The sequence below is a fragment of the Leptidea sinapis genome, chromosome 2 (genome assembly GCF_905404315.1).
Source record: "Leptidea sinapis chromosome 2, ilLepSina1.1, whole genome shotgun sequence".
In the NCBI taxonomy this organism is placed as follows: Eukaryota; Metazoa; Arthropoda; class Insecta; order Lepidoptera; family Pieridae; genus Leptidea; species Leptidea sinapis.
This window is the reverse complement of record NC_066266.1, coordinates 21,565,009-21,577,349: the sequence shown is the minus strand read 5'-3', so window position 1 is coordinate 21,577,349 and position 12,341 is coordinate 21,565,009. Positions and strand designations below refer to the sequence as shown.

General features: G+C 37.3%; 1 protein-coding gene across 1 annotated transcript in view; it reads right to left on the bottom strand.

Moving 5' to 3' along the window:
* Positions 1-1,495: 1,495 nt before the first annotated feature.
* LOC126974920 (uncharacterized) overlaps positions 1,496-12,341 on the bottom strand; it is a 30,713-nt gene continuing 19,867 nt past the window's right edge. Inside the window, exons 6-8 of the mRNA XM_050822665.1 lie at positions 6,425-6,692; positions 3,505-3,608; positions 1,496-2,046 (exon numbers count right to left, since the gene is read on the bottom strand). Of these exons, the coding sequence (XP_050678622.1) occupies positions 1,809-2,046; positions 3,505-3,608; positions 6,425-6,692 (610 nt within the window). The 3' untranslated portion in view covers positions 1,496-1,808. The remainder of the gene's footprint in view (positions 2,047-3,504; positions 3,609-6,424; positions 6,693-12,341) is intronic.

Genomic DNA, 12,341 nt, shown 5'->3' with positions numbered 1-12,341 from the left:
ATTTGGTAACAACTTGTTGTATCATAAGTGCGGCTGGAATAGCACTACCGCCTATTATGGTATTTCCGAGAAAGAATTTTAAAAACTTCATGATCAAGAATACTCCTCCTGGTACTTTGGGCTTAGCTACATCCAGTGGCTAGATGAATTCAGAATTTTTTCCTGAAGTAATCAAGCATTTAGTAAAGTATTCGAATTCTTCTCTTGAAAATCCATGCATTTTAATAATGGATAACCACGAGTCGCATCTATCAATCGAAGCATTAAACTTAGCGAAAGCTTCTGGAATTCGCATTTTGACATTGCACCCGTATACATCTGCTAAATTGCAGCCTCTAGATGTTGGAATATATGGGCCCTTCAAAACGTATTACAACGCTGCTATCGATTCTTGGTTGATGCAACATCCTGGAAGACCAGTATCAATTTACGATATTGGTGAAATCGTTGGTATTGCGTTTCTCAAAGCAATGACACCGGTCAATATCATCAATTCGTTTAAGAAATGTGGTATTTCTCTTTTCGACCGCAACATACTTACTGAAGACAATTACATGCCGAGTACAGTGACAGATCGCCCTTATCACAATAATTAGGATCAAATCTCAAGATCCCACTTGGTCCCCATACCTGGTCCGTCTTGTTCTTCAGATGCGGTCAGTGTTGGGCGCCGAGTCACCCGAATTGATTCTGAAGAGACTGTTTGCTTCAACGATGATGAGTTTGAACCTATTTGCAATTATTCAAATGAAACTACAACACCAACTCGAGAACTTACCACCACTCACCGTCGGATAATTTAGTGCAAGGATTAGGACTACAATCTGAGAAAAGACATGATTCCCAAGTGTGACAGAGTTGTCTAATACACGTGCAATTCCCTCAAGATCTTCAGCCGAACAAAACGATTTTTCGCAAACAAAAAGCATTGACTTTATATCTACATTTCAGTTTAGGGATCCGATCAAATCTAACCGAAAACCGAGAAAATTAGGACGAAGTATGATAGCTACTAACACACCAGAGAAATACGAAATTAAAATGGCTAAATTTAAAAAGAAAAAAGAGCCTAAACAAAAAAGTAGTTAAGAAAGTGCTACAAAGTGAATCAGATGAAGAAGAAGAAAATATGAATGTGGAATACCAGGAATACGATGATGACAATGAATGGCCAGACGAAGCCGTCGAAAATGAAACAATATTAACAGAAAATGATCTCCTAAAGCCCCTACCAAGACTTCCTAGAGAAGGAGAATTTGTTTTAGTTGAATTTGCAACTAAAAAACAAAAAGTGGTAAATAATGAGAGTCTATACTCTATGGCCCACAGAGTAATAATCAAGCCTATACTTATTCAAAGGAAGTCTATACTTATTCAAAGACTCAATAAGGTACTTAAATAAGTGATCGTACCTAAATAAAATAATAAAAACATAAATGACAGATAAATGAGAGGAGTACAAAAAATCACTACCAAATAAATAAAACACCACATCTAATTTATAGGTATATATTGATATAAATGAGTAAATAAACTTTTCATAAAAATATCAAATCACTTATAAACTATAAATTGCAGAATATTTAATATTAAATAATTCCATACAAATCATAATATAGCGTATCGCTTATTATTTAAAACGTTAAATACAGTTAGACGGCCTTAGATCTACGTGCCCCGTACCATAAACCTCAGATTACGATAATTTTGCGAAAAACTCAAAACGTTTCACAATACTTATCAACTTTCAGTGAACAGGATATTAAATAAATAAATATTACAAAAAACACACGATAAAATGGGGTATTCTAAACCTTACTACTTGGCAATAAGCGCATAGCTTCTCTGTAGCCTGTTTCTGCGGCGCCGTGGACGGTGGAGAAGTGAACAGAGTTCGTGGCTTCACCAGCGAACAAGACGCGAGGGCTTCCAGCGCTGTCCAGCAGTGGACTGGCAAGGTCTTCACGCAAATTTGGCTTCTGGGGCGTCAATAGATTATCGTACGAATAGCTTCCACGGGTGAAAGGGTTCGAAAACCACGTTGATCTAAAAGTAGACACAATGAAATCTATTAACAAAAATAATTTTACAAAGAACTGGTACTCCACATACATCCCTTATTTTTACCGTACCTCATCTCTAATTGAGATCGTATTAAAGATATTTTTTTCTGGTATTGTGGATGTCAACGAAATATACCATGTTATATCAGAATACAGAACAAACCAGAAAGCGCTTAAATTGTTTATTAGCAATCCGCTTTCACATTTTATGTGAAAGTAGCATATTTTCAATTAAATTTATTAAATAAGGCCTAAAAATCGGTAATGTACGGAGCGTCGGTGGGACTGTGCGGGGAAGGTGAGGCGCAGGCGGGCGTTATTTTGGACACAAAGAGCTTCGTAGAAATGTGATTGGCAGGCTATCGGCAAGCTTAGCTGCTCCTAGGCAACTATCAATATAATCATGCCAAACAATGCATAAGCTTGGACAGGAGACAAATGAGAGCAATCAGGGGATCCCTCTCAGGCCACTGCAAGCTGAATGGGCACCTAGTCAGAATGGGTCTCAGTGAATGAAACCTGTGCAGATTCTACTGCGAAGCCACTGAAGACCCCAAACACATCCAACCGGAATGCGAAGCCATTGCCAGAATCAGGCTAGGGTGTATTAAAATACCATCATTAAAAGCAGAAGACGTGCCCTGCCTAACCTCTGAGGATCCTACGCATCTTAAGAGGCCTTGAGGCTATAATTTAAATTTCGGCACAGTAACACATTTCCAGTTAGTAGCCTCGATTTTTCCCCTATCTCATTATTAGACCAGAGAGTTGAGGGCATGCGCGCTAGCGCAAGCAGGGCACAACAGATCCTAGAATTTAAGTGCATTTTACATACATACATATAATCACGCCTCTTTCCCAGCAAGGGTAGGCAGAGACCACTTCTTTTCACTTGCTACGATCCTTACATACTTGTTTTGCTTCGTCCACTTTCATTATTCTTTTCATACATGCTCTTCGGTTAAGGGTACTCTTGATTGACCTGGCGTTTTTTCAAGACATCCCTGATTTAATCTCGAAACGTCCGCCTAGGTCTCCCTCTTCCAAAACTTTCATTCATACTGGCCTTATACACTTTTTTCGTCAATCGTTCTTCATTCATTCTCTCGACATGGCCAAACCAAGACCACTACGTTTCCTTATTTCACTATTTCTTATCCTGCCACTCAGTTTAACTCCTATCATACTTCTCAACGCTCTCATCTCAAATGCATTTATTCTGCTTTCATGTTTCTTCTGCCATACCCAACTTTCACTTCCATATATGAGTGTTGGAACCAACACCGCCTCATGCACAGCCAAACGAGCTTGTTAGACACCTTCCAACTGTTCATAAAGGAATGCGAAGCTCCATTCACCATGTTCCCTGCATTCACTCTTCTTTCAATATCACTCTCAAGTGCATTTTAATACCCAAAACATAATAATAATAAATACTGACCTGATCATTTCTACTGGCTCTGGAATAGTATGATTCCGACCCATAAATCTCCTCAACAACTGCATACATTTACTTTTAACTTCATTTTCAGGCAGTGTCTCTATCTACGTAAATTCAAACTTTATTTTAGCATACATGATTATTCACCATATTTTAAACAGTAATTATAATCGTAAATTACAATCTTATTATACCTTATTTTTATATAGGTATACCTACAAACCTTTAATTAACAATAGGCAAATTTGCATAAGTAAATTATGTTTCGCGCGTGGTTAGAACAAGTTAAAAAATTTTTAGAACTGCGATGACAGCATAAAAAAGGAGAAAAATAACACGCTTCACATATTTGAATACTTTTTAACAGTACAAATTATCCTCTCCGGTTCGTATTGTGAAAATCATCATCTTTTTCTATTTCGCTTCCAACAACCACGCAACTGGTAATTAATCCTATTCTAATCGCGCGCGAATTAATTGAATATAGAATTAGCCTAACCATTTCGAAGCTCTCAACATTCCTGAAGATGTCTTAATACGTAAACCAAATCAAGTATAAAGGAGAGCTACTGAGTTTATAGCGAAGGCAGGATGACATCGAGCGGGGGAGAAATGGTTATTGGAAGGGTGGGGTTATATATATGGGTTCCACAACGGCGCCTTTTTCTGCCGTCAAGCTGTAATTAAAGTAATTATGGTGTTTCGGTCTGAAGGGCGCCGTAGCTAGTGAAATTACTGGACTTAACGTCGTATGTCAAGATGACGAGCTCAATTGTGGTGCTGCTCAGAATTTTTAACTCTAATCAAAAATCCTGAGCGCCACTGCATTGTAATGGACAGGACAGAGAGGAAGTATTACCATCAGCTGAATGTCCGGCTCGTCTCGTCCCTTATTGTCATAAAAAAAGTTAAGTAAATGTACACGGTCGCGGGGAGTGACGAAAGCTCCTTCCCATTCATTCAAGGTCATGGGCATTAATTGATGTCGGTTTACTTATTGAGACTTCTTCTACGATACCTTAGTTTCCCTGAAGAAATAGTCTTCAGGCGAACCACAGCTCCTTCGCACTCATTCAAGGTCATTGGCATTAATTGATGTCGGTTTACTTATTGAGACTTCTTCTAGGATACCTTAGTTTCCCTGAAGAATAGAATAGTCTTCAGGCGAACCACAGGTAAGTCCTAATAATACTTGAGTAAAAAAATACGAAACGATAGCTCCAGACTAAGAGGTTTCTGTAACTAAAGTTATATCTAGGGCACGGCAGAAAATTAAGGAAAAACAGAAGCTCAACAATTTTCACATAGTGGATACTTTTTAGCGACCATTCGGTGTTGGATGAAACACGATAAAATTTCGATAATATACTTATCAAAAATATAAATTATGTGCTAAAATCTGTTCACCGAATGTTGACAAATATTACATAAGTTAGCGTCCTTGCGTTTGACTACAGCTGCGTCTTCCGTACCATTAAACTCAATACACAGCGATATATATAGGGTGCGATAATTAAGTCGCTATCCTGAGATATTTTATAATATTTATCAACTCTCAGCGAACAGACATACGAGGGGAGGTCAAAAAGTTCGCGGAATGACTGGGAAAAAAGATGAAATGATACATTATGTTATTTTTCCTTTTCAATATATTCCCCCTTAACACGAATACATTTTTGGGATCTGGCATATAACTTATTAATACCGTCGAAAAAATAGGTTTTGTCTTGGGCGTCAAAATACGCCGAAATCGCCGACTTGACTTCATCATCGTCTCTAAATTTTTTTCCACGCAGCTCTTTCTTCATCTTTGGGAATAAATAAAAATCGCTAGGGGCCAGGTCTGGACTGTAGGGTGGATGGCGTAGTTGTTCAAAACCGCATCGATGAATGGCAGCCGTCGCAACATGACTCGTGTGAACGGGCGCGTTGTCGTGCAAAAGGAGTACACCTTTTGTCAGTTTTCCTCTTCTTTTTTCTTTAATAGCTTCTTTTAATCGGTCCAATAGGGAAGCGTAGTACTCTCCCGTTATAGAAACACCACGTTCTTTATAATCGATCAAAAGAATACCTTCAGTATCCCAAAAAATAGTCGCCATGATCTTTCCGGCCGATTGCGACACTTTAAATTTTTTTGGGGGTGGTGTGCCTTTTTTGTGCCACTGCATCGACTCCTGCTTTGACTCAGGCTCATAGTGGTGAACCCAAGTTTCATCACCGGTTACAATTCGGGCCATAATTTCTTCCCTAACTTCTCCACAGCGGTCCAAATACTCGCGGGAACAGTTGACGCGCTCACGTTTTTGCAGCGGCGTGAGCATTCTCGGGACCCACCTTGAACACACTTTACTCATGCCAAGATGTTGATGAAGAATATTTAAAATTGTGGTTTCTGATACTCCAACTGATGCTGCAAGTTGTTTCTTCTTCAACCTTCCGTCTTCCAATACAAGTTTTTCAACTTTTTCAATGATTTCCGGCGTAGTGGCCTCAATGGGCCGTCCAGGTCGAGGATCATCTTCAATTGACTCCCTTCCTTGCTTGAAAAGGCCGTGCCATTTGTAAATCATGGTTTTACCAGGAGCAGAGTCTCCGTAAACAGCTAACATCTCTTGCAAAATAGTTTGAGGCGTTTTTCCTTGTTTGGTGAGGAACTTTACGACGGCGCGATGTTCAATTTTCTCCATAGTGGCTAGTTTGTTCCCGATTTACTTGTTCACTCGTTTGTAACTCGAAAGCTAATGACCCAATTAGGCTAGAAATTGGCATATATAGTAATTATGAGTTACTCAAGTAGCGGCTACCTGGAGGAGCGACCTCACCCCCGCCAACCCCGCCATTCCGCGAACTTTTTGACCGCCCCTCGTACTTATTTAATACTTAATTAAAATTACTTAATCAAACATGCATTAATACAAACCATTTTAGCAACATCCCCACTAGTCCACAATGTTAAAACATTCCTAGAGCCAAGTGGGTTGCTAGCTGCAAAAATTCTTGTTATCCAATAATCGTCTTTGGCAACATTTTCCCGGTCCTTTATATCCCATATGAATATGTAAAATAAAGCTCTGTCATGCCACCACGGCTCGTCGAATTTAAATATGATCTTATCCATTACACCCATAGACATTTCCTCTATGGCTGTTATCTTTTGCTCGGGCAACGGGGGTCTAAACATTTTTATTCTGTAATTTAGAACAATTTTGAATACTGGCCGAAACGGAAAATGTGTTGCCACTTAACAGCCATAGACAAATTATTGATGAATATTAATGCGTTTGTAAGTAATGGCTGAATAGCAATGAAATATACAAATGTTTGCTAATGATAAACTTTTAAGTAAAAGTATTTTTACATCATAATATTATATTCCATTCAACGCAACATCTCCCACCACCGTCGGTCACCTTGTAGGACTATCGAACTATACACGCGGATAAGGTACAATAAATACTAATTAACTAGTTAACTTGACGAAAAGTTAATTAAACACGCCAATCGCAGGGCGCGTATGTAGGAAGCGGGAAGGCGGACATACGGGCCTGTTGGCGCTTGCGCTTAACGTACAAAAAGGTGCGATGACATACCCCCACTTCATTTATTTACAGGGATTTTTTTGAACATACGAACATTATATTATTAAATGTATGTTAATATATTATATGGATTGGATATTAGTTACTATTTTATTCCAATACAGTTCATCCGATCGCTATGAAAGTTGGCATGTATTTTTTGTGCAACCAATTGAGTTACGTGGTTCAGCTAGTATAAAATAATTTATTTATTTAGATTTAATTTAAAGTAGACGGGATAAGTTATTAAAATGGCATTGAAACCCGCCATTATATGTAGCTATTTTTAGACATATAATACTTATATAAAGTTATGGTTTGGTCTTAAATAGCTTAGCGGAATTATCACTCAAGAAAACTCATAACAGTTGGATAATTATGGATATCATAATAAATAAATGGATGTAATAATAAATAAATAATCCCGCGCGCCCTTCGCAGGTAGCATGAATGAAATGGTTGTGTGGGCGGGGAAAAATTAAATGGCCGCAGGCAGAGGCGTTCACACTTTTATAATTGGGCTTTTTATTCACTTTTTTTTAGTGTGATTATTTCCTAAAAATACTTAATACCAACACACGCCTTAAGATATAGTACAGGATTTTTGAACAGCCTGTATAAATACTTTTCAAAGGATTAGAACGCCTGTAATTGAAACTGAATTTTTAAATTCAATTTTTACGTAAGATGTACATTTCTTCATTGACGTTTCGTGACCTTTTGAGAGCCCGTTTTCAGAGGGACTTTTGATTTATTATTATTATTTATTCGACCACCTGAGTAATAACAGATTACAAGATTGAAATTTATAAATAAGTCCTAATTACTAGTAATTCCCTAATAAGTAACAATGTTTCTTAAGAACTATGTTAGTATTGTTAACAAATTATACTTATGAACCCAGAGCTAACTGCATCCAGTGTTTCTGGAAGGAGAAGTCAGCTCTGGGAGCATTCATCTTGAGGATGCCGTTACTGCTACCACATAGACTGCAGGCAACGTGGGGACCGCATGGCACACAAATTCCCCACATGCATCAGCAAACATGGTATGAAATTGAGGAGAAAAAAAATCAAATTATTATCCTTACAACCTAAACAACCATCGGACGTTTCTTCCGGCCTCGTACTCGGCGGTAGGAAGGCTTAAAGGAATTTAATTGGATTTTTTTATCTCCTAACTGGTACATATTATCTACGCTTAAGAAAAATTTGAACCATCTTATATTTTAAAATTCATTAATTGTCGTTAATATATTTATTATTTTATTTTCTTAGGCTGGGTTGCGTCATATTAGCTTCAAGTCAAATTTTACGTTAACAGTAACGCTGTCTTTATCATAGACTGCGGCATGTTTTGCACCCCCGTATTCCTTGGCATAGTTAACGTTAAAAAGTGAAATATCAAGTTAATATCGAATATTTATTTGAAACTTTTGACAAGTCGCTATTTAGCTTTTAACATTAACAATAGCTTCGACCGGCGAAGATTGGAGGATGAACAGTTAAAGATATGACGTCATCTGAAAATTGTCAAATGATGCAACACATTTTTTACTTAACTTTAAAATGATTTTTATTGCGAAAGTTAGTTGATGCAACTCAGCCTTAGTGATACAAAAGACCTACTCTTAATATAAATTTGGACCACTTCATTTATTACTGATTTGTCTGTTTTATTGTCATTAACATGCAAAAGATGAGATTGTTTTCCATAGGTGATCCCCACCAATCACCACCTCAGTAGCGCCGGTTACATCTACATCCATCACAACTTGATAAAATACCTAAATTATATCATTTACCCAACTATATCATGCAGTGAGTTTCCGGAAATTCATGCGTTTAAATTGTGTCAAGAATTAATAATATCAAAGTCAAATTGTCTTTATTTGAAACTACGAAAGTCAGTGAAGACTTTTATAGACTAGCGCAATGGAATCATCTTCCGGCAGATGATGATGATGAACAGAGACCCGCGGGCCTAACATGAACTGTTATTGCGATTCAATTGACGACTTCAAAAGAACTACTTTGCTATTTCATACCACGACGTAATTAGAGCTATCCAATTTAGGTTGACGTGAAATCAAGTCGGAAATTGAATTGCAAACTATTTAAGATCTTTCAACCAAAACTGGATAGCTTATTAATCTTGCAACGATGGCTTTGACAATTAATTATTAAATAACGAATACGGCTGTACGGGCTTGAACCCTTTGCATATCCTAATACCATTATTAGGATATGCAAAGGTCGTAAATCGTCCATACGAAAAAACCAAAACAAAAAATAACGAAAACGTCAGAAAATTTTAAGAACCAACTTCACCCTGTTACTTTTGTGTTACAGTGATGCGCGCGCATCTTAAAATTTCACTCTCATTATTTTTTCATAACGCGCCTAAAGAAGTATAACTTCAAGAAATAAATAAAATTCAACAATTCGACAATTCATAGAAATACGTTACATGCATGTCGTGATATCGTAAAAACCCATTCCGTAAAATATATTTTGAGCTATCAATACACTATTTAAATATTTAACGCATGCATTTTTCCAGCCAGAATAATGGGGCAATTATACTGACCTCTACTATATACCACTGGACTGGCGGCTGTCGAAGCTTTCGTGCCTGTTTGATATTCACCATTTTGGCGCTGTTGGCCATGAAGCGACAGTCTGCGGTACTAAAACTAGTGATAACAACCTCAGCAAACATCGATAGGTGGTGGGAAACTATTTACAAATATAAATTGTGTACTTTATTACGTTGATTCTTGAAGTATAAATAACACGGAAAACGAACGAAATTAATTCAAAATGCAAAAATACTTTAGAGTCTTATACGTTCCTTCGTCGCCATTTGTATTATACGTCAAAATTAGTTCTCTGGACGCTCGCGAGTGGCGCTTCAAATAGGCAAAAATTTGCTGTCAAACATATGGAAAAGCCTGTCCAGTGGTATTTATACAGGTCAGTGGGCAATTAGAAGAAAAACCGATGTCAAAAGGTCATAACTGTAATATTTGCTATATTGCCGCCATAAATGAAAATGTAAAACATACGTTATTTTTACCTTTTTTTATCCCCTTTTCCCCCAAAACGAACCGTGAACACTTCGATACATGCGATTATTATTAGGTGACTAAACATCTACTTTTACCCCAAAAATTTGAACTTAATTTGCCCATTTAATCATTCCCATACTAACCAATTTTGCGGAATCGCCCGATGTCCATAAAGTCAGGGTATCGCCAGACCCCTTCGGGGCGGACGCGCCAGAAATTACGTGCAACCACCTATCATCCAATTTCTCGAGATCGTCAGAGTCCCACCAGAATACAGGCGACTTATCCGCCGTCCACCATCGTTCAGGAAATCTTAGGATAATTTTGTCTAAAAGCCCCATAACTAACTTTTCTATCGGTTCGAGTTTCTGACGGGGCAACTCGGGCGAAAATAATGACGTATGCCTGGAAGAGGTTAAAATTGAGACTGTTTGGTTGAGTATCTCTGAAGGGTGTAGGCCGTGAAAAGAAAAGATTTGAAAAGGATCAAACTTGATTTATTTTAAATATTTTGGGAGCACACAGAAAAATGCAGCGAGTCGATGGTCAGTCGCAGGCAGAGAGTATAGACGTTTGACAGGGGTAAAGATAATACAACACCATAGACAAACCACCTATTCCGTAATGCTTCGTTTACACTTCCAACAATCTCTACGCAAAAGATGGTAATGCATCAATTAGGTACCAAAGATATTTTCTATTCATAAAATACAACATTCGGAAACCGCGAAATTATAATTTCTAAGCATGTAAGAAACTTTTTTGAAAAAAAATTGTGAGGGAATCGCACTTGCGTAGATTCAAAGGTTGCGTGAAATATTGGCCAACTGGCAATGGAATTACGAGGCCTGAACCCAGGGTTCATACACCAAATAGACACCTCATAGACTCAGAATATACTAGAGAGGTATAAGACCTGACAGCCCTATGATAAGATAATTTTAGTAAATTTTTTTAAAAACTTTTGCTTCAGCAGCTACACATGCATTTTTGTAAATTATTGAACAAAAACCAATTTGGTTTCACTAGGGGTTTATCAACAATTAATGCGGGTACTAGACTCATTGAACATCCTTAACGCCTGGGAAGAGTCACAGGATGCATTGGGCATTTTTTGTGATTTGTCTAAAGCATTTGACTACGTCCACCATGAAACTTTACTCCTAAAACTAAAGTATTATGGAGTAAAAATTAGAGCCCTAAATCTGTTAAAATCATATTTAAGTGTCAAAGATAGTGTATCAAAGATAGTGTGTTGGTTTGAGACACATAATAATCTGCACTTTAACAGTGTGTCTGTGGTTCATGACACAAAACACAGCGGATGTAGTTATAAATGACCGGATATTGGAAATTGTGGACACTACGATCTTCTTGGGTATCACGTTAGATAAAAATCTTCAGTGGAGTCCACATATTGCCAAACTAGCAGATAGACTCAGCTCTACGGCATATGCCGTTAGAAAGATTAGAAAGTACACGAATTTTGCTACCGCTAGATTATTGTACTTCAGTTATTTTCACAGCATCATGACGTACGGTATTTTACTGTGGGGTCATGCTGCTGAAATAAATATTATGTCTGTTCATTGTCAGTACATTTATGAGAATTTAATATACGTTCACAAAAATCGTCACCTTTTTGCTCTTAATAGTGATTTTCATTACTATAACACTAGAAATAAGGGATTGCTTGTAACTAATTCTAGTAGGTTTCATATGATACATAAAAGCCTTAAGGTAAATTGTATACACTTTTATAATAATGTCCCAGCCACTGTTCAGGCATTATCTATAAATAAATTTAAATGTTTTATTAAAAAATGTCTCTGTCGTAAATCCTACTACTCCACAGCTGAATATCTAAGTCATCCGACAGCCCGGGACTAGATTATGATTATTTTATAGCAATGACAATCCAATATTGTATATTTGATTAAAAGGAACGCAAAAAAAATGCTGGAAATGTTCCTTACGCCGCTTCTTCTCTCTCAGAGCGCCATTTATTTCCGAAGCGGTAGTAGTGACTAGTATATTAGAAAAGGCATCTAAGAGAATTCTAAAGGAATCAATTTTGAGAAAATAAATACCTTTTATGTCTTTATAATACTTAACCAATTTTTATTTATCAATTTGTTATGTCAAGTAACTAAATTAGAGGGTGCACACACATCGGGTTGTGACTTTGT